Source organism: Typopeltis vanoorti, chromosome 5 (assembly GCF_054136105.1).
Source record: "Typopeltis vanoorti isolate ZY-2024b chromosome 5, IOZ_Tvanoo_1.0, whole genome shotgun sequence".
Taxonomy (NCBI): domain Eukaryota; kingdom Metazoa; phylum Arthropoda; class Arachnida; order Uropygi; family Thelyphonidae; genus Typopeltis; species Typopeltis vanoorti.
The window spans coordinates 145080683-145104972 of NC_143553.1; the positions used below are offsets into that span (position 1 = coordinate 145080683).

General features: G+C 34.7%; 1 protein-coding gene across 1 annotated transcript in view; it reads left to right on the forward strand.

Moving 5' to 3' along the window:
• The window catches only part of LOC150106905 (transcription factor E2F3-like), an 86433-nt gene that overhangs the window by 59231 nt on the left and 2912 nt on the right, over positions 1-24290 (forward strand). The window contains exons 6-7 of the mRNA XM_090393367.1: positions 11008-11122; positions 15113-15245. Coding sequence (XP_090249493.1) covers positions 11008-11122; positions 15113-15245 — 248 coding nt within the window. The remainder of the gene's footprint in view (positions 1-11007; positions 11123-15112; positions 15246-24290) is intronic.

The following is a 24290-nucleotide window of genomic DNA, read 5'->3' on the forward strand; positions in this document are numbered from 1 at the left end:
CCTCCAAATCAGTCTGTTACTTGTCAAGACTCCAACATTTATCAGATCTTATATTTCTATCGTCTAAGGCACTTTGTACCGTATCAATCCACCTATATCTTGGTCTTCCTCTGGGTCATTTTCCTGCCAACCTGGCACTGAACACTTGTTTGCTAATCTTTCCTCCCCCATTCTATTTAAGTGACCATACCACCTGAGATTAGCTCTGCTAACGCATTCCTGGATGCTGACAATGTCAAGTTCTTTCCTAATATCCTCATTTTTAATATGATATTGCCATTGATGCCATCTGTTCACGCCTCTAATCTTTCTCAGGACTCTCATATCTGCGGTCTCTAGTCTTTGGTCAAGTGTTTTACTTCTGACCCAGCTCTCAGATCCATAAGTGAAAACTGGTTTGAACACTGTCTTGTATACAGCTAATTCAGTGTTCCGACTAATTTCTCTCTTATTCCATATGAATTTATTCAATTGACTTCCCACCATACCAGCTTTGCTGATTCTGTTGTCTATTTCTATATTTAATTTACCATCTTCAAACAAACAAAATAGTTGCCACTTTAAAAACTACAACAATCATAAAAGAGAAGTTAATTTTCCGACGTGTAATAATAAACACTCATCCCACAATACGGATTAATTTCCCTATTATCGGAATGGATTCTCCTAATTTTGACATGCGCAGAAGTGTTGAAGGGTCTCGTATCTTTGGGCGTACTATATTATAATAAGCTCATTGACTATAACAAATTACTGAAAATCCCCAAAGTGCACATGTAATCTGTACAGATTCCATTCTTATTCCACACTATTAGATATGGGATATGTATAGATAAGGATGGAGTGCATAAAGTAGACTCTTACTATAACCAACTTGTAAGAACTGGAGGAATATCATGTTATGCTGGTTAGTTTGAAAATATAATGTATTTCTTTTAGCAAAGCACCGTGTGTATGGGAACTTTTCAGTAGTTTGTTTCAGTGAATGAGTTTGCCATAGTGAAAGTGATTTGTAATATTAAGTAATAATACTTAGAGATAATGAAAAGCAAAGTATTATTAATGATTGATTTTTATTATTATAAAATAAAATTAATAAGTATCTTATTAAAGATACTTATTAATTTTATTTTCTTTAATATTCTTTAATAAGAAATTAAAGAATAAGGTAGAAGTTGAAAATGAATATATAGAACAAGAAAGAAGAGAATGAAGCTAGACATATTAAAAAATGAATTCTTAATCTGCACAAGAAGCTAGAACATGAAAATAAACAAGAAGAAGAGAGTGGTTTAATAATGTGCTCAAACCATAATAAAAAGAAATAAAGCATACAAAGAATTTACTGCAAGACCAACTAGGATTAAAGAAGGAAAATATAAAGAACTGATACAAGATATAGATAAAATGTAAGAAAGGAAAACTAGCCTTTAATGAAATGATATTCATAATAGACATGTCTTTATCTTATATTACTGCCACACAGGGCAGGCTGCAAAATGTATAGCACATTGATACCATTTGTGGGTTGAGTCAGGAGAAAAGCAAGCTGTTGATATTCTGTTTGAGGAGCCTGTGGTTGTAGTCTTTGAGGAATACTGCATGTGGAAAGACTGTACCACAGAACCTAGGTTGTTAGAATGAAAGATGTGTGGGAGTAGTAGGTTCAGTGAGTTAGCAATTCAACTGTAAACGAATGCTGGGCAGCTGTTTGCTCATGCTGTTGTAGGTGTAGTAGAAATAGATGTGAAAATTGGATATTTGCAGCAAAGTTGGAGAATTTGATTTCAGTTTTTGAAAGGAAAATCCTTAAAAAATATGAAAATAGATAAGATCATTAAAAACATCAGCTGCATCCTGAATGGAGAATCTATAGAGTAAAACACTTCAGCTATTCAGCTATTTAGTGAAGATGGCAAATTAAATATGGAAATAGACAACAGAATTAGCAAAGCTATTATGATAGAAAGTCGACTAAATAAATTTATATAGAATAAGAGAGAAACTAGTAAATGTACTCAAGTAAAAATACTCTGTATGAGACAGCTACTTGACAGGACTTGAGACAATTCATAAATTTAAATTCGCAAACCTGAAACAGAAATGTGTGGAATTTATTATAATTTTTAATTTTAGTAAAATGAGTATTATTCAATTTTTATTACAAATTAATGAAACCATTTGACAACTGAAATAAATATGTCATTCGTTATTTTACAAATCTATTTGTTTCTTTAAATATAATATAATAATATCATTAGATGACAGACTGTAGATGAAGAGCAGTGGAACAACCACACATAATAGACATTTTTTTTACACTTAGCAACTCTGAGTAGATCACTCACAGAATTACCCTGCCTATCAAGCAGTTCATTAGTTAAACAAAAGCAAAATATCACTACCAGTAGTCCATGGACATTCATGCTATTGCTGAAGTTATTATTTTTCATTTTTACTTTTAAATTTGAATTGCTGATAACTTGAGATAAAAATTATAATTTTAATTTTTATAAATTTTATCATTTTAATATTTTCACTTCCTTTACAAAATGAAAATAAATCAATCTGAAGTTTAGAAACACCTTTAGAAATATGAAAATGAAGCATTCAGTGCAGTTATTGTCCAAGCAGATATCACGTAAGGGATTGAATAGTGGATTGATGAAGCATTTAGAATGGATGCAAAAATCACATTTTAAAAAGAAATCATCACAAACCGTGGACTCACTACCTGTTTGTGTCCGATGCCTCCTTCACTATCGTTTTTCACCTTTTTATTTTTTTTGCACAGTGTCGCAGTTTCTGTAAACCCAGTCCTTCATGTCATCTATCCATTCTCTGTATGGTCTACCTCTTCTGTTTACACCATCCATAATAAAAACTTGAACATCTTTATCTTCTGGTCCTCACCTCATTCTGCAGATGTAGCCAAATAATTGCAGCTTCCGTTGTATAATCTTCTGCATTAGATTCTCCTTTGGTTATATCTTCCAATGGAGCTCTTTATTTGTGATTTTCTGTACCCATCCTATTCTTAGAATCTTCCTGACTAAATTTAACACACATGAACCACAGTAGTAGGTTTTTTATTACGTAAATATTTCATCCTAGGTATCTTAGGACATCATCAGTACAGTATGACAAAAGAAAGGGCACGTACGTACAAAGGAATTCAAATTGCGTGCAGTGGTGCATTGTGGCCTGAACTTAAATTAAATTAAATCGACTTAAATTAAAATTAATTACAATTAAGTTATTATTTTTTTTACACAATTTTGTATGACAATTTCCCATACTTTAGGAATGGCAAGAACATCATTGCGATTTAGATTTGGTCTGTGGAGTAGGGCTTCAGCACTTTCTTTATATAAATGTTCATATTTATATGAAGATCTGTGTAGAAGTTTTGTCTTTTTCCAATGGATCTTGTGGTTTGGGTTTTCAACTCTGTGTTGAGCGAGGCCTGATTTATGCGGGCTTGATGAGGTGGATATGGTCTTGATGTTCCGAAATGCGTTTAAAAACTGATCTGCCTATCTCCAAAATAAGAGAGTTTACAGGAGCATCGAACCTCGTATACACCAGGTAGTAGCATAGGTGAAAGTTTGTCTTTAGGCAAGGGTATTATTAGATTAGTTTTGGATCTGGTCGATGGGTTTGTAGGTGGCAGCAAGATTGTATTTCTTCATAGTATGGGAATCCTATGGGTTGTTCTTGTCTAGGTTGAAGTGCGGAGAAATTGCTGATCATTTTTTGAGTTGTTTTGAGATTGTAACCATTTAGAGTGACTGTGTTTTTGATTATTTCCAATTCTTGTTTTAGAGAATCCTCGGAAGAGCATAATCTGTGTGCTCTGGTTACCGATGATTTAATGATTCCAAATTTTTGAGAGGGATGATGAGCTGAAGTATTGTGAATGTAGCGGCCTGAAAATGTCGGTTTGCGATAGACAGAGATGGAGCCGTCTTCTTTTTTTTGGATGTGTAAATCCAGAAAGGGGATGCCTTGTGGGGATTCTCTTTCTAATGTAAATCTGATGCGAGGATGAAGAAGGTTGATTTTTTCTAAAAACTGAAGTAGCTCTTGTTTGGAATGACTCCAGACTGAGAAGATATCATCGACATATTGAAGCCAGAGTTTTGGTTTGGGTTTGAATGCAAAGATTTTTTCTTCTAGATGTTCTATAAACAGATCTGCTAAGTTGGGTGACAAGGGAGACCCCATTGCTGTTCCCTCCTCTTGCTTGTAGATTTTTCCTTTCCATATGAAGTAACCAGAAGTGATAACAAATTTGAAAAGTTCAACAATGTCCGATGGAAATTTTTGATTTAATAGGTCTACAGTTTCTATATGGGGAATATTGGTGAAGAGAGAGACGATGTCAAAGCTAATTAGCATGTCTGTTGTCAGCAGTTGAATGTCTTTTATTTTGGTGTGAAAATCTGTGGAGTTTTTTATTGAAGAGGTTGAATGGCCTATGTGGGGACGGAGAAGGTTTGATAAAAATTTTGATAGCTTGTAAGTCGGGCTGCTAATTGAATCAACGACAGGTCTGAGTGGATAGTTGTTTTTGTGAAGCTTGGGTAAACCGTATATTCTCGGAGGTCTAGCATGGTATGTTTTGCGTTTTTTTGAAGTTTCTTCATCTATCGACGTTGTTTCATCGAGTAGCTTGTTCAGTTTCTTCAGCTGTCTTTTTTGTGGGATCATAGTCCAGTTTTGCATAAGTATTTCGGTCTCAGAGTAGTAGATTAATTTTTCGGTCATACTGCTCTGGTGATGATTATGTTTTCATGAGGTAAGAACTTTCAATTTTGATAGTGGAAAGTTTAAAACTGAAGGTTTGGCATCAAAAATTATTTTTGCTATTTCAAAATGAAATTTGTTGGCGTCAATACTGATCAATAGAATAATAGAATCTTCCTGTAACAAGTTCTTTCAAATGCCAAAATTCTTTTTCTTGATTCCTTATTTATTACCCACATTTCAAATCCATACAGTATGCCGCTGAAGATGCATGTTTAAAAATAAATGCTGAAGGAAATATGGAACCTTCAAGTAGCTTAAAAAAGAATTAAGGTTGATCGATCAATTTTAAACTTTCATAAAACAAGAAAGTTGAGTGAGATTGTATCTAGATTGACTGTCAAAGATGGAATCTCAATTCAAACAACTGCCATTAGTGTTTATGTGCAAATCAATTTCGAAACAGAATTGTGTATTACTAAAGAACTAGTGAGATATCTTGGTTATTTTTGTACTTATATGAACATAAAAAAGAAGTGCAAATAACAAAAATTAAAGAATTAACAGAGTCAGATCGCTTTAATTTTACATTGGTTGAATGGACCAATATTGGGAACAAAGGATTGTTGTTATGTTCCATAGAGTCGTTTTCGACTCCTCGTGATTCTACGAACATACTCTCCATTTAGATCTGTCCCTGGCCATATCTTTCAGAATTTCCAAGCGCATTCCAGTTGCTTCTTTAACTCCATCCACCCATCTAATTCTTGGTCTTCCTCTTCTCCTGCTTCCATCAACTTTAGCAAGCATCATCATCTTCTCCAGACTGTCATTTGCTTGCATAATACGTCCAAAGTATGACAATTTTTTGCTTGATGATCGTAGCTTCAAGGGAGCAATTTGGCTTTATTCTGTCACTGATTTATTGGTTTTCTTTGCGGTCCATGGTATTCTTAGTAAGCATCTCCAAACCCATAATTCAAATACATCTATCTTCCTTCTTTCACTCTTTCTCACATTTTTTCTTTTCCAACTTTCACATCCATACAGTACCACAGGGAATACCATTGCTTTCACGATTCTGATTTTTTTTGCGAGGCTAATGTCTTTAAAGATCTTGCTGAAATTTGTCATTGCTTTCTTTCCGAGTAATAATCTTCTTCTAACTTCTTCAGTACAATAACCATCTTGATCAATTAGGGATCTTAGGAGCACAAAATTGGTAACTGCTTCCATTTTCTCCCCATCTACTTCAAAATCATTAAGTTCACATGTTGCCATAACTTTTGTATTTTTTGAGGTTAAGTTTAAGACCATATTTAGCACTTTCTTCTTTAACTTTCATAATAAGTTCCTCCAAATCTTCTTTGCATTCTGCTAGCAAGGTGGCATCATCTGCATACCTCAAATTATTATTATTTCTTCCACCAATTTTCATTCTATGAACAAAGGATATTGCAGTATTATCGTTTATTCAGATGATGCAAAAATTTTTAATTTAATATTTTCAAATGTTTTCTCATTTGCTATTTATTCAAAATATTATGGACTTATGAATGCAAGAAGGTGGTAAGATATTCTGGAGGTTGTTGAAGAAGCTTAGAAATGGAGGAAAGAGTGCTGTAAAAGGAGTTAGAGATGATAAAGGTGACATGAAAACAGGAGAAAAAAGATATCCTTGAAATATGGAGTAATTACTTCGAAAAATTGCTAAATGAAACAAGCAATGATAGCAAAGTGGTAAAAAACACTCAACAGGCATACAGTCAGGAATACATATCCATACTTGAATTAGAAAAAGCCATCAAAGGCTTGAAATGTGGAAAGGCAGCAGGAGTAGATGATGTTCGACCAGAAATGCTGAAGTATGGTGGTATAAAAGTCTTGCAGTGGCTGCACTGCATAGTTCAGAAAGCCTGGACAAAGGGACGAATTCCTGATGATTGGAGTAGAGCTCTAATAGTGCCCATATATAAAAAGGGAAATAAAACTGAATGTGAGAATTACAGAACTTTTTCCCTACTGAGTGTTCCTGGCAAGATCTATACAAGTATACTTGAGAAACGGTTGAGAAGAATGTGGAAAAAAAGCTTGGTGAAGAACAAGCTGAATTCAGGCCAAATAGAGGCTGTCAGGATCAGATCTTCACTTTACAACAAATAGTCGAGAAAGCATGGAAATATAACAAAGATCTGTATTTAAGTTTTGTCGATCTGAAAAAGGCATATGACAAGGTGCCAAGAGAGAAGCTATTCAATATGTTACAGTTATTTGGTGTCAATGGGGCATTATATCAAGCAATACTTAGTCTGTATTTGAGTTGTAAGTCAGCAGTTAGAATTGAAGGAAGTACAGGAAGATGGTTTAATGTTAAATCTGGTGTGAGACAAGGATGTACATTATCCCCTCTGTTATTCATTATCTATATGAATCGCATTATGAAGGAAAGTGGTATTAAACATGATATCAGAATTGGAGATGTTAATGTCAGCTCTTTGCTTTATGCGGACGATGTTATATTTCTAAATAAATCCACTACAAATTTTCAAGATTCCCTGACTAAATTGAATAACTGTTGTAATAGATATGGTATGAAGGTCAGCAATAAAAAGACAAAGACAATGAAAATAGGCAGAATCATTGAAAATGTTAACTGTGTTGTGAATGGGGAACCAGTGGAACAAGTAAAACATTTCAGCCACTTAGGCACGATTTTTACTGAAGATGGTAAATTAAATATAGAAATAGACAACAGAATCAGCAAAGCTGGTATGGTGGGAAATCAATTGAATAAATTCATATGGAATAACAGAGAAATTAGTCGGAACATTAAATTAGCTGTATACAAGACAGTGTTCAAACCAGTTTTAACTTATGGATCTGAGAGCTGGGACCAAAGACTAGAAACCGCAGATATAAGATGCATGAACAGGTGGCATCAATTGCAATATCATATTAAAAACGAGGATATTAGGAAAGAACTTGACATTGTCGGCATCCAGGAATGCATTAGCAGTGCTTATCTCAGGTGGTATGGTCACTTAAACAGAATGGGCGAGGAAAGATTAGCAAAACAAGTGTTCTCTGCCAGGTTGGCAGGAAAATGACACAGAGGAAGACCAAGATTTAGGTGGATTGATACGGTACAATGTGCCTTAGATGATAGAAATATAAGATCTGATAATGATAATATTGGAGTCTTGAGGAGGAAAATTGTAGATAGGAAGTTAGTAATGGTGTAAATTTTTCATGTAGTACTATCATATCCTGTACACCTCTTGAGGGTACATGTCAGGAATTTGATGATGATATAAACAACTGTATGTATGTACAATAAGATAGCAGTGGGATGGATTGAATTAGATTTTTGAAGTTGGGCAGGTGAAAAAAAAAGTTACTAAGTATGGAGATTTGGGTATTTTGACTCGTAGGGAATTTAACTTCATGAATTATATTGGTAAAGCAACTAGTGAAGCATGGCAGACTGTAAATTTAATTAAGCTTCACTGATAAATGAAAGGAGGTTATGATATTATTATACAGATCTGTCATTAGTAGATTATGGCTGATCTATTTTAATGGATGTCAAAAGTATTTAGAGAAACTTCACTAAATGCTTGTAGGGGTTGTATCATGATAGTTATGGGAAATGGTTAGGTAGTTTTAATTTGTTAAATTTATCTAACAGGATTTTTTTTTTTTTTTTCTCGGTTTACTGGAGCTTTACTTTGCTAAAGCTTTATTAATTTTACTAATAAACAGTGAAGATGAGATAAAGTTCATTTTTTTCTTTTATTGTAATGACTGGAAATATGTAGTTAGCTTCAGCAATGGGTTATAGACTTAATGAATTTATGTATCTTTAAGAAAGATATAATTTCATGGCTGTTGGATTGGTTAATTAAAAATTCATACATAATGTTTAAGAAAGAGTTATAAAGTTATGTTAAAAAATGTTTAATATTCTTGATCACAAGCTATTGAAATGACTTCATCGTCAAATTCCTGCCATGTACCCTCAAGGGGGGGGGTGTACAGAATATGATAGTACTACATGAAAAAATTTACATCATTACTAACTTCCTATCTACAATTTTCCTCCAAATCAGTCTGTTACTTGTCAAGACTCCAACATTATCAGATCTTATATTTCTATTGTCTAAGGCACTTTGTACCATATCAATCCACCTATATCTTGGTCTTCCTCTGGGTCATTTTGCTGCCAACCTGGCAGAGAACACTTGTTTTGCTAATCTTTCCTCGCCCATTCTGTTTAAGTGACCATACCACCTGAGAAGGGTCAAAGCTGTATAACTGAAAGGAGACCTCCACATAGCCTTTAAAGGAATGTGGAGAACCGACCAGGGCTTCTGACCTAATGTCCAATCCTCCCCTTCTCGTGGTGCACCCTGTTGGGTATCTACTTGGATACTGAAAGTATCCAAGAACGAGGATGGGCTGGCAATTTGGGATTTAGCCAACCAAATTGTATTCTTATTGGTTAAACCAAAATAAAAAATGATGGTACAACATGAAATGACTTCTAATGGGTTTATTGGTCAAGGACAATAAGAAATAATTTAGTTATTTCTTATTGTCCTTGATCAATAAACCCATTAGAAGTCATTTCAAGTTATAAAGTTAGTTTCCAGAAAGAAACTAAAGTTTCTTATCCTACAAAAAATCCTGATAGTTCCACATTGAGACCAGCAAACTCAACAAACCCCAGCCTTAAGATAAATTCCGCAATGTCCTTATGACTGCACTATGAAAGCACTACATTAGAGAGAGAATAGAAAATAATGATCTAGACACTTGCGCCTATCAAAGCAAGAAACAGAACATATAATATATCTGTCCAGAAACCATTCCTGGAAATTAATATTTCTAATATGTTTGTTGGTGAAGAGTACAAAGATTAAGTTTTTAGGTTAAATAAGTTCACTCAGTTCACTTGGGGTAAGCAGTGATTGAGAGAAGATTAAAAAGCGGACATCTTTAATGTGTAAAGGCAAAACTTCATAGGTTATGCTTTTTTTTTTTTTTTTAAGCTAAATAATAGAAAAATTCTAAGAATTGTATCTACATTAAGAATAATAAATAAATTTCTGGTCACTCTTTTAGTGACCAGACTTGTGACTATCAGAACCTCATTAGAGGTTCTGATAGTCACAAGACTATCAGACTGGAGATTTCTGATCCCTGTGATGTAAGTTAATTATGAATTTATTTTATACATAAAATTTGGTGCTGACATCATTTCTTGATATATACCCTCAATGGATATACATATAATTATGATAGCATCACATAATCATTTTAAAATTAATAGTCAGAAATTAGAATTTGGATATTTTTCTGATTTTATAGATTTCTTACACAAAAAATTACAGAATGGAGCCATCTTAGCCATGTCTCAATTCTTTTATGCTTGTGTGTGTTCGCACATGGATATTCTCATATAGGTTCAGTTTTCAAATTGTATCATTCTTTTGTATCAGTGATTGCAAACCACAGAAATAAGAATTCAAATTCTATATGCCGAATAATCTTGTTTTGAAGTCTATGTGCTTCAGAGTGTGTTTGTAAAAAAAAAAAAAAAAAAAAAAAAAAAAAAAAGTTTTGGTAATAAGGTCTCTGATACATTCAGATGGGTTGGCCTCATTGACTGAGTGGCTAGTGTATACCCACTCTCAACTGTCTGAAGTTTTCCCACTGTAGGGGTGGATGTTTATAAATGTCTTTAGGTAGAAGATGAATTTCATTGTGTGGTGTGAGACCAGCACCTTGCTTATTAGAGACCCAAAGCAGCTTTAAAAAAAAGTTTCCTGTTTGGTTTCTAGGGCAGGATTTCCAGATTATGTAACTTTAACTACTAATGTTAATGTGCTACAGGTTTACAACTTTTTCTGAGTAAGATTTACATACAAAAAAAAAGCTCCTGGCTCAATTTTTTTTTTTTTTTTTTTTTTTTTCCATGCTAAGTAAGAGAATCTCTCATTGGAATTATTTATTTCAGTGATGTAGCAAGAGGGTGGAATAGAAGAATACAGTCCTTGAATTTTTTGGCTATGCAAAGCCAAGCAGAGGTGCCTTGCTTATTGCTACTCTTGCTTACTGCTCTTTGTACATTTTTAATTCCATTTAAATTTGTAATTTCATTTCAATACTTTACAGTCGTGGTAATTAATATATTTAGTGTTTTTGTAGCTAATTTTTTCCAATTCATTTCATTCTTTCTCCTTAACTTTCATTCACATTTGCTTATGTAACATATCGTGATTTACGGCACATCAGCTCTTTTAGTGACCAGACTGTTATGGCTATCAGAGCCCCACTAGAGACTAGACTGGAGGTTTCTGATCCCTGTGATGTAAGTTATGAATTTATTTTATATATAAAATTTGGCTGACACCATTTCTTGATATGTGTTTTTTCATATATATATATATATATATTTCTTGATATATATCCTCAAAGGATATGTGGATATTATGATATCAGCACATAATCAAGCTTACATTATTAATAGTTTCATGTCAACAATCTTCATTGTTTTTAATCTGTTATTTGTTAAGTCTCCAATACTGTCATATATTACATTTCTGTCTTCTAACGCATAGTAACTGCATCAGTCAAATCCACCTAGATTTTGTTTTCCCCTGGGTCTTCCTTCTGGCATTGACGTCAGTTTTGCTAACCTTTTCTTTCCTATTTTGTTTAGGTAACTGTATACTGCTTTAGGCTAGCTCTGTTCATCTTATGGAATGCTGGTAGTTGGAAGTTCCATTCTTATATATTAATTTCTATTGTGATTGATACCTGTTTACCTCCCCTGATCAACCTTCTTTCTCTAATATTTCTCATAACTCATGTCTGGTCTCTGGTCTTTATTCAGGGTATTTTTATTTCTGATCAAAATGTTTGATCACTGTCTTATATATAGTTAGTATAATATTTTGATTAATTTCTTTCTTATTCTATATAGATTATTCAGTTAATTTCCCACCATACTAGTTTTGCTTATTTTGTTGTCTCTTTTCCATATTTAATGTGCCTCCTTTCTGAAATTTCTGTCTGAACAAGTAAAACTGAAATGTTTTACTTGTTCTGAGCTATTTGAAAATTTAGTTGTTTTTCTTTTTTCATTTTTTTGTCCATTCATTGTTGATTTTCATAACATTTGTTATAGCAATCTTTCGATTAAGGAGTTTTTGAAGCCTTATAGTAGATTATTTTCAAGAGTGTAACATCAATCTTTCTAAAGTATAAAATTGAGCTTTATATTTCTCATTTTGATATCAGGTTTAATGCCACTTCATATGTGGTCCATATAGATTATAAATAATAGTGGAAAGAGTGTACAATACTACCTTACACCTTGAACATCAAACTACTATTATTACGGGCTACTCCATGGAGTCCTTAGACTCATCAAGGGAAGCCCTAAACATCATGTCAGAACTATCCAACATTTGTGCAGTATCTATCATACTTTGCTTTGAACTCATTCACAGTCATAGCATCCACAACAGACACTCTAGCAACTTATTCACTGCTCTCCAAGCAAAAAACCTAATTCTAACACCCTTTCTAACTACAGTCTTACTCAGTTCCCAAGGATGGCCCCTAGTTCTCCCCCCACCACACCTATTCTGAAAAATTTCCTCTGAAATCTTCAACCTGTTCTTGTAAGGTTCATTCCATAGACTTGCTACCATCTTCGTTGCTCATCTCTGGATCCTCTCTACCTTTTCTTCATCACCAAGAAACTAGAGGTGAGTGACCAAGATGGTAAAGAGTAATAATAACCTGCTTGTCTCTGCTCGCCAAAGTAGTCTTCAGTAACCAAGTGATCTGATGAGCTGCTTTAGCTACTTTTGCTATGTGCCTCCTAAACTTTAACTCCCTATCCACTAACACTCCCAAATCTCTGACTTCGTCAATTTTGTAGAGTACAGTTCTATCAATGTGGTATTGAGCTGGTAATCTTTTCTCTTCAAAATGCATAACCTTACACTTTGCCACATTACATTAACATCCATTCTCCTTTGTCCAGTCTGCAAGTCTCTCCAAATCATCCTGTAAAATTTTGACATTATCTGTATTGAACTATTGCTATACCCAATTTTGCACATCAGCAAACAACTAAACAGTTACCCTCAGATTCTTTCCTATATCGTTAATGACAAAATTAAACAGTAGTGGCCCAAGATCAGAACCCTGTGGCGCACCATTAGTCACAGGCCTTCTTTTGGACTCTACTCCTGAATAAACTACTCTCTGATATCTCTCTCCATCAACTACCCTCCTATCCATCTCACGAACGCTATATCCATTTCCCATGTGCTGCAGTTTACTGATTAATTTCATGTGGTATCCTGTCCAAAGGCCTTTACAAAGTCCAGCACTATCACTGTAAACCCATTTCCTCTATCCAACTTAGCTATCACTGCACTGTATAACTTGAGCAAGTTGCTGAGGCATGACCAACCTTCACAAAACCCATACAGTATCCCACTGTCATCTATCTATTCCTGTATTTTGCTCTTGACAAACTTCTTCAGTACCTTGACAACAACTCCTGATATGTTTTTTTGCCTTGCCTTTTTTATCTTGGCAAGGTAATAAAGGGGATCTTTTGAATGAACTAAGTATGCTTTTTAATTTTGCAGTTTTATGTGACAATACACATAAGTATTATCACATAAAACTGCATGTGTCTTGTTCGTATATGTGTGTTCCTGATGATGACCTTGATAAAGAGGTCAAAACGTCAAGTGTTATTTTCTTAATTGTAAGTAAAGTAATTGGTCTAACATATATGATTTTGTCTTCATAAATTGTATTCATTAGACAATGAAGAAATAAAAGTCTGCATCAAGAATTCATTCAATATGCTTAAATTTCTCAAAAACTTCATCCTGCAAAAATAAGCAAACTGGTTAAAAGTACAAACATAAAATACTGGCTTCACAGCTTTACTTGTTTCTACCATAATCCAAAACTCAGTTCTTGTAACATCAACAGCCAACTTCTTCACTACCCAGAAGTTCACCAGTAATTTTGCAACTCTTACTCAATAGCATACATCTCTTAGCTAACCATGCTCCCCTTTTGCATGCATTCTTAACATTACTTATAGGCTGTGTGGAAGCTTCCTTCCAGTTATCTATGTTTGGCTGTTAAGTAATCTGTACTGTTATTCATATTTATTAATGTTAATTATATTTAAATGCAAGTTTCACTGTTGTTTAATAGCCAAATATAAATTGTACATATTTGGTCTGATGTATTAAAATAAAGAACTTTTATTATTAAAAGACCAGAAGATAAATGATAAAATATACAAAGAGCCAACAAGTTTCACTAGCCACTGTGTAGCATTTTCAAGGCTGAACTGGTGTGAAAACAAATGCATTAAGTTACATTTCAAACATACACTTTAGTAACTGTTAGGCCGTTACATTTGATCATTCTGTTTGAAGGTGTGCATGTGTTTGAAAGCTTCAGTCAGATTCCGGTACATGATCACGTGTTGTGTAGTTTTTTGCATATTGTAATTCTGTCGAGCTGAGAGAGATGATGAGATTTTTCCATATGTCTTTAAGAATAATACCCTGATTTCTATTGAAATTATTGCCTGTGCGTAGTACCACAGCTGCTTCTTTTAAAGTTCTGTATCTATAGTCATTCTCATTTAAAAGAAGCAGCTGTGGTACTACGCACAGGCAATAATTTCAATAGAAATCAGGGTATTATTCTTAAAGACATATGGAAAAATCTCATCATCTCTCTCAGCTCGACAGAATTACAATATGCAAAAAACTACACAACACGTGATCATGTACCGGAATCTGACTGAAGCTTTCGAACACATGCACGCCTTCAAACAGAATGATCAAATGTAATGGCCTAACAGTTACTAAAGTGTATGTTTGAAATGTAACTTAATGCATTTGTTTTCACACCAGTTCAGCCTTGAAAATGCTAGACAGTGGCTAGTGAAACTTGTTGGCTCTTTGTATATTTTATCATTTATCTTCTGGTCTTTTAATAATAAAAGTTCTTTATTTTAGCCAAATATAAAGTTGAAATTGTTTGGCGGTTTTGTCTTTTATATATAATAGTCGGTTTCTGTATTTCTATAGTGATGCTATGAATAAAAATATTACTGAGCAATTAAAATGTAAGTTTGACTAGACTCTTAGATTAGGACAGATCAAACTCTGATAACAATTTATTTTCATATATTAATTTGGATATGAGAAGTGCAGAAGCACATCTACAGATTAACATGTATACACTATAACTCTGTTTATTATTTGTGATTCATTTTCTATCTATTATTTACCATTTTTAGAAACTTCAAATCTGGTTGAAAAGTGAACAAGGTGAAATAGAAGCTTACCTTTGTCCTGATGATGATGATGACTGTTCCACAGCTGGATCCAGTGTCAAAGTGGATGATACGGACTCAGATGACAGCTTTCGAGGTATTTGGTCTCTTGAATATTTAAACTGTTTAATATCATTCCCAACTACTAAAGATTGTAAATCTATAGCTGAGGATATTTTTTTTTATTACTTTCTCATCATCAAATTCCTGACATGTACCCTCAAGAGTTGTATAGGATATGATAGTAGAACATGAAAAACTTATATCGTTAATAACTTCCTATCTACAATTTTCCTCCAAATCAATCTGTTACCTGTCAAGACTCCAACATTATCAGCTCTTATATTTCTATCTTCTAAGGCACTTTTTACTATATCAATCCACCTATATCTTGGTTTTCCTCTGGGTCTTTTTCCTGCCATCCTGGCAGAGAACACAATGGGAGAAGAAAGAATCCAATCTTTCTTCTCCCATTCTGTTTAAGTTACCATACCACCTGAGATTTGCTCTTCTAATTTTCCTGGATGCTAACAATGTTAAGTTCTTTCCTAATATCCTCATTTTTAATATGATATTGCCACTGATGCAATCTGTTCATGCCTCTAATCTTTCTCAGGACTGTCATATCCGTGGTCTCTTCTTTGGTCAAGTGTTTTATTTTGAACACTGCCTTGTATACAGCTAATTTAGTATTTTGAATAACTTCTCTCTTATTCCATATAAATTTATTCAGTTGACTTCCTACCATACCAGCTTTGTTGATTCTGTTTAAGGCCAGGGGTGCTAAGAATCTCGCAGATGAAAATAGACCACCTCTTGAATCAATGAAAATAGAATTGGTACCTGCAATACTCTAACTTTGGCAAGAGACTACAGAAAAGATTTATTAATCAAAGAACTAACCAGTATCAACTTAGATATCCTGCTAGTGAATGAAACAAAAAGATTGAAAGAACTGACAGCAAGATGGTATGATGGCTCACAGATACTCCTCAGAGCATCCTCAAACAATGGGAAACAAGGCAGAGTGGACTTCATTGTTAAATCTAAGCTTACCAAGTCGTCTTGTAACATCATATCTGAAAGAATAGGTGTACTCCTAATTTGAATATAGAACAATATAACAATAAAATTAATATCCTGCCACTCCAACATTTGTAGCTGATAATCAAGAAATTCATATAAAAATAGAAAATTTTTACATGAATCTTGAACAGGCATTAAATTACAAGTCAACATACACATTCATTCGTGGTGACTTTAATGCCAAAATAGGATGTGGAAAAGAAAACAAAGTTTATAGGTTCAAATGGCCTGGGAGAAAGAAATAGAAGAGGAGAGAGAGATTAGCTGAATTTGCTGCAGCTGAACAACTCTTTATCATGAACACTTTTTTCAACAAACGCCCAGGAAGAAGATAAACTTGGCAATCATTGAATGGAGACACAATAAATGAAATTGACTACATTTTAACAGACTGTAAAAGACTAGTACAAAATGTTGGTATGATAGGCAAAACATAGATTCTGACCACAGCCTCCTCAGAGCGATTATATGAATAGATCACAAAAAAAGAACAACATATCAGGGCAACATCAAACCACAAAAGACATCATCATCAAATTCCTGCCATGTACCCTAAAGGGGTGTACAGGATATGATTCTACTACATGAAAAATTTACATCATTACTAACTTCCTATCTACAATTTTCCTCCAAATCAGTCTGTTACTTGCCAAGACTCCAACATTATCAGATCTTATATTTCTATTATCTAAGGCACTTTGTACAGTATCAATCCACCTATATCTTGGTCTTCCTCTGGGTCATTTTTTTGCCAACATTGCAGAGAACACTTATTTTGCTAATCTTTCCTCGCCCATTCTATTTAAGTGACCATACCACCTGAGATTAGCTCTGCTAACGCATTCCTGGATAATGACAATGTCAAGTTCTTTCCTAATATCCTCGTTTTTAATATGATATTGCCATTGATGCAATCTGTTCATGCCTCTAATCTTTCTCAGGACTCTCATATCTGCGGTCTCTAGTCTTTGGTCAGGTATTTTACTTCTGACCCAGCTCTCAGATCCAAAAGTTAAAATCGGTTTGAACACTGTCTGTTATACAGCTAATTTAGTGTTCTGACTAATTTCTCTCTGTTTCCATACGAATTTATTCAATTGACTTCCTAGCATACCAGCTTTGTTGATTCTGTTGTCTATTTCCATATTTAATTTACCATCTTCACTAAAAATCGTGGCTAAGTAGCTGAAATGTTTTACTTGTTCCACAGATTCTCCGTTCAAAATGCATTTTCAACAATTCTGCATATTTTCACTGTTTTTGTCTTTTTATTGCTGACCTTCATACCATATCTATTACAACAGTTATTCAATTTAGCCAGGGAATCTTGCAGACTTGTAGTAGATTTATTTAGAAGTATAACATCGTCCACACAAAGCAAAGAGCTGACATTAACATCTCCAATTTTGAAATCATGTTTAATACCACTTTCCTTCATAATGTGATCCATATAGATAATGAATAACAGAGGGGATAATGTACATCCTTGTCTCACACTAGATTTAACATTAAACCATCTTCCTGTACTTCAATTCTAACTGCTGACTTACAACTCAAATAAAGACTAAGTATTGCTTGATATAATGCCCCATTGACACCATATAACTATAGTGTATTGGATAGTTTCTCTCTTGGCAGCTTGTCATGTGCCTTTTCCAGATTGACAAAACTTTAGTATAGATCTTTGTTATATTCCCATGCTTTCTCAATTTGTCGTAAAGTGAAGATCTGATCCTGACAGAAGTAATTACTGCATACTTCAAGGATATCTTTTTCTCCTGTTTTCATGTCACCTTTATCATCTCTAGCTCCTTTTGCAGCACTCGTTCCTCAATTTCTAAGCTTCTTCAACCTCCAGAATATCTTACCACCTTCTTGATATTTATTTTCTGTGTTCTTGCCAAAGTCCTCCCATGACTTTTGTTTAGCTAGTTTTACAGTGTTTCACTTTCTTACATTTGTCTCTGTATTCTCTAAGAGCACAAGCTGACTTATTTGCCAGGAACTCCTTGCCTCTTCTCTCCATGTGAATTTGCGCACATTTTTATGTTGGAACATGGTGTTAGTAATAACCAGTCCATGTCATGAACAGAAATCCAACAGATATTTGCCATTATTATTAGCTTTGCTCCTTTCTCCAAATTTTCCCAAAATATTTTTGTATGTCTGACAATCACTACCTACTCTACTATTTAGATCCCCAACAAGGACTAACACTTTTCTTTTTTTCATTGTGTCAGTTGCTTTCTCTAAAGCATGAAAAAATTCCTCCACTTCTACCTTAGTAGAATCTTCTGTGGGACGATAGGCACAAATAAGTCTCATTGTCCAGTTCCCCATTCTCATATTTGCCCACATCACTCTACTTGAGACTGCCTGCTATTCAAGAAGATTAGCCTCGTATTTAGTGTTGAATACTATGGCTACTCCTTCTTTTCCTTGATTGTCATTTCCTGAATATAACATTTTGTATTTATTGCTCAGAAAGATCTCACCAGTTTTTGTCTTTTTTATTTCAGTTATCCCAATTATGTCGATCTGGTACTTATCTAATTCCTCAGCTAGCTCCATTTCTTTGCATTCAGGCTTCTTATGTTGATAGTACCGATTTTTAACTCTGGTGATGTTGATTTGGGGTGTGTTTTAGGATTTGTTCCAGTAGCTGACTTTTTGCTGTTTGACCTGGATCCCTGGCGAAAACAATGGGGGGGGGGGGCTTGTTTAACTGGGCGACACCCCAGCCGGCATGATATTTTGTACCATCATTTTGTATTTTGGTTTAAGCCAATAAGAATACAATTTGGTCAGCTAAATCCCAAATTGGCAGCCCATGCTCGCTCATTCGGTATCCAGGTAGATACCCAAAAGGGTGCACCACGAGAAGGTGAGGATTGGATATTAGGTCAGAAGCCCTGGTCGGTTCTCCGCATTCCTTTAAAGGCTACCTGGAGGTCTCCTCTCAGTTATATAGCTTTGATCCTTAAGCACCACAAAAGCCAACCCGAACAAATAGATTACTACAAGTTCAGAAAGTACATAGAAGAGACCGAATGGACTATTAAGAATTGGTACACAAATGTTGACTATATTGAATTTATTAATAAATTCAATGAGTGCATAAAAAAATCGAAAATTCCTGTGAAAGAAAAGAGAACAACTCTCACCTCAAACTATAGAACTACTGAAAAAGAGAAAAGAACTGAAGAAATTTAAAAGAAAATTTTATAGAATACAAAATTATCTGTAAGTTAATAAGGAAAAGAATTCCAGAAGACTACAAAGCTTTCAGGATACAAAAACTAAGAGAATCAGTGCAGGCAAAAACTAGCCTGAAAAAAATAGAAAAAGCTTTAAATTTTAAACAGAGAATTCCATCTCTGCTTTACAGGATCTCATCTCATCTTCCTTTCTCTCTTTTACCTTGTGATGTCGAGGGTTTATTAATCATTGGACCTCAAGCTGTTCACAGGATAAGGTGGTCAGCTCTACGCCTTGGTGTATCCTACATCTGTAGTGTTGAGTTCTCGAGGCCAGTTTGCCTGCTTTGCGGGATGAAAAACCCCAGGATAAACTAGGGGGGGGGGACCTACTGTCCACGCCCAAGACCGACTAACTTGGCTATGGCTGAGGAAGATCCTTCAGCTCCTTGCGTCACTGACGGGAATCGAACATAGGACACGCCTTCCCCAGGCATATGGTTGCGAATCGCACACAGCCACTAAGCTAATCGCATGGATGCTTTACAGGATCAAAATGAAGAAAAACATACTAATAGAAAAAGGGTAGAAGAAATTGTGCAGAATTTTTATAATGATCTTTATGCAACTAAGTGCCAAGTCTCAGAACCAGTCATTCCAAAATCAGCAATATAACAGATGTACTTCCAGAAGAATAGAACATGCCTTTTAAGAAAATGAGTAAAGGTAAAGCCTCGGGACTTGTTTATGTTAAGGCTGAAGAAATTCAACAAAGTGGACCAACTATATTCAAAGCCTTGGCTGCCAGATTCATGTGGTACTTCAAAGAAAGAAAGATTCCAGAGGAATGGAAGACCTCAAAAACCATACTTCTATTCAAAAAAGGGAACAAGGAAGACAAAAAATTATCATCCAATCTGTTCTACTCTCGAAGACAACTCCAGTAAAGAGCAGGCAGGATTTAGAAGAGGCTTCTCCACAATAGATCATATCCAGGTCATTTCGCAACTAACAGAAAAATGCAGAGAATACCGAATCCCTCTATTTCCTCTTTAGAAAAGCATTTGACACCATAGAACACAATGCATGCATCAGTGCCATACTGGAAATAAATGTGGACCCTGCTTACATCCACATGATAAAAAAAATTAACAAAAACCAGACTACACAAATAACCCTATTTGATCAACCTATAAATATAGATATAAAGAGAGGGGGTCTGCCAAGGTAATGTGATCTCACCAAATCTATTTACTAGAACTTTAGAATACATTCTGAAAAAAATAGTCCTAAACAGAGGAATAAGCATAGATGGTGAAAAACTACAAATCCTTATGTTTGCCAATGATCTAGTAACTGATATCCCACAACCCTAAAGACCTAGAAGAAATGGGGGAAAAATATACACAAACAGCAGTAAGATAGGATTAGAAATGAATCTAGAAAAAACAAAATGAATTAAACACATCTACATAAGGGACAGTCACCTATGTATTAATAACATCCCTATAGAACAAGTCAACTCCTACAATTACTTAGGACAAACAATAAAAATGAATAATGATTTATCTGAAGAACTAGCAAAAAGAAAGCTGTATGGCTATCATTCAGTAGACTAAAAGAAACACTTACTGATCCAAATCTTGACATCTCTGTGTAGGCAAAACTATTTAATAGTGACATTCTTCCATCGCTCACATATGGATCAGAAACATGGAACATGACAAGAAAAGAAGAGACTCTCAGAATAACTCGGCGTGCAATAGAATGTAGGATTTGTAACATCAGCAAAATGGAACATGTTAGAAACACGGAACTAAGAAAGAGATCAGGCATAAAAGATGTGGTAACTGCAGTATACCAAAGCAAGATGAGATGGGCAGGTCACATATCCAGACTCAAGAATAACAGATGAACATATAGAATACCCAACTGGCAACCAAGAATAAAGAGAACCAGGAAGACCACCTACAAGATGGGAAGATCCATTAGTGAAATCTATGGATATAACATGGAAGAGAGAGGCTCAAGATCGAGATTGTTGGAGGCATCTTTGTGATCTGCACTCATGGAGAAATCCTGAGTGAAACACAGGTCAAGGTAATCTTCACTAAAAATCGTACCTAATTAGATGAAATGTTTTATTTGTTCTATAGGTTCTCCATTCACAGTCCAATTGATATTTTCAATGCTTCTGCCTATTTTCATTGTTTTGTGTTGTTATTGCTGATTTCATACCATATCTATTACAACAGTTATTCAATTTAGGCAGGGAATCTTACAAACCTGTAACAGATTTATTTAAAAAAAGTATAGCATCATCCGATAAAGAGCTGAGATTAACATCTCCAATTTTGATATCAGGTTTAATACCACTTTCCTTCATAATGTGATCAATATAGATAATAAATAACAGAGGGAATAATGTACATCCTTGTCTCACATCAGATTTAACATTAAATCATCTTCCTGTACTTCCTTCAATTCTAACTGCTGACTTACAACTCAAATAAAGACTAAGTATTGCTTGATATAATGCCCCATTCACACCATATAACTGTAGTTATTGAATAGCTTTTCTCTTGGCACCTTATCATAAGATTTTGCAGGTCTACAAAACTTGAATACAGATCTTTGTTATATTCCCATGATTTCTCAACTATTTGTCGTATTTCTCAACTATTTCACTATAAGGTGAAAATCTGATCCTGATGGTCTCTCTTTTTCTCCTGAATCTAGCTTGTTCTTCACCAAACTTGCCTTCCACAATCCTTCTCAACTGTTTCTCAAGTATACTTGCATAAATCTTACCAGGAACACTCAGTAGGGAAATACCTCCTGTAATTCTCACATTCAATTTTATTTCCTTTTTTATATATGGGTACTATAAGAACTCTACTCCAATCATCTGGAATTAATCCCTCTGTCCAGGCCGTCTGAACTATGCAGTGCAGCCACTGCAAGACTTTTATACCTCCATACTCGAGCATTTCTTGTTGAATATCATCTACTCCTTCTGCCTTTCAGCATTTCAAGCCTTTGATGGCTTTTTCTACTTCAAGTATGGATATGTATTCCTGACTGTATGCCTGTTGAGTGTTTTTTACTACTATGCTGTCACTGATAGTTTTGTTTAGCAATTTTTCGAAGTAATTACTCCATTCATCATGAATATCTTTTTCTCCAGTTTTCACGTCATCTTTATCATCTCTAATTCCTTTTACAGTACTCTTTCCTCCGTTTCTGAACTTTTTCAATATCCTTCAGAATATCTTGTCACCTCCTGATATTTATTTTGTATGTTCTTGCCAAAGTCTTCCCATGACTTTTGTTTTGCTAGTTTTACAGAGTATTTATCTTTCTTACATTTGTCTCTGTATTCTCTAAGAGCACATTTTTTTAAAATTTTTTTTTTCACATTTGATGTCTGTAGACGCCGTATGGTTCTGGCAATGATGTCTTCTGCTAGAATAAGTGGTAGGGTCGCAGATTCCCTTTCCACACAAAGTTTGTAGGACAATTACAAGCATCCATTCCCACGGCTGAATTCGAACCCACAGCCTCTTGGCTGGAGAGCGGACACGTTAACCACTCGGCCAACCAGGCCGGCATAAGAGCGCAAGCTGACTTATTTGCCAGGAACTTTTTATATGCTTTCTTCTTTTTCCTTCACTGCCTCTTTAAATTCCTGTTTCCACAATGGAGTTCTGATTTTTCTATCCTTGCAGACAACCTCACCACATGCCTCTCTGGCTCACTCAATCAATCAGTATTTTCTTTAGGATTTGCCAGTGAATTTCCAAGTTTGGTTCCTGTTCTCAAACTCTATCATTTTTTTTTGAATAATGTTTGTGTATTTTAGTCTAGTTCACATCTTAAAACTTTCTTGCATGTTCTTCTTTTCAATATGAAATTCAATTTTATCCTGCTCAAGACTAAATGGTGATCACTTCCAACTTCAAATCCTGTGTACACTCCAGTGAGAAAATATCACTATCAACAGTAACATAGTCTGTGAGCTTTTCTTATTCCTTGCATCTTCTTTCCATGTGTATTTGTGCACATTTTTATGTTGGAACATTGTGTTAGTAATAACCAGTCCATGTCCTGAGCAGAAATCCAATAGATATTTGCCATTATTATCAGCTTTGCTCTTTTCTCCAAATTTTCCCAAAATATTTTTGTATGTCTGACAATCATTTCCTACTTTGCTATTTAGATCCCCAACAAGGACCAACTTTTCCTTTTTCATTGTCAGTTGCTTTCTCTTAAGCCTTAAAAAAAAATGACTCCACTTCTACTTTAGTAGAACCTTCTGTGGACTTGAGGCACAAATTAGTTTCATTATGTACTGTCCAACCACAGATCCGAGACCCTTGGCTGGCAACATCCCAAGAAGAGTCAACTCATGTTGAAGAGGAGAAAGGAATAAGGTGATGTACAAATTCGTTACCGACACATGAAATTACGTGCTTTATACGTAAAAGTTTCCAACTGTTGTACAAGCAAATTAGTTGCCACTTTAAAAACCATCATAAAAGAAAAGCTAATTTTCCGACGTATAATTATAAACACTCATCCCATGAAACACATTGATTACCCTATTATCGGAATATATTTGCCTTCTTCTGACGTGCGCAGAAGTGTTGAGGGGGGTCTTGCATCTGTGGTCACCCAGTAGTTTCTCATTCTGATATTTGCCCACATCACTCTACTTGATAGAATTGCCAATTTCCAGAACTGCCTCTTTAACTTTAGTGGTGTCTGTAAGTGCAGAAAAATCAAAACACTGTGGAGTTTTCATTTTCCTGTCTTTGCAAATAGCCCCACAACATGTTTCTCCTGACTTGAACAGGCAA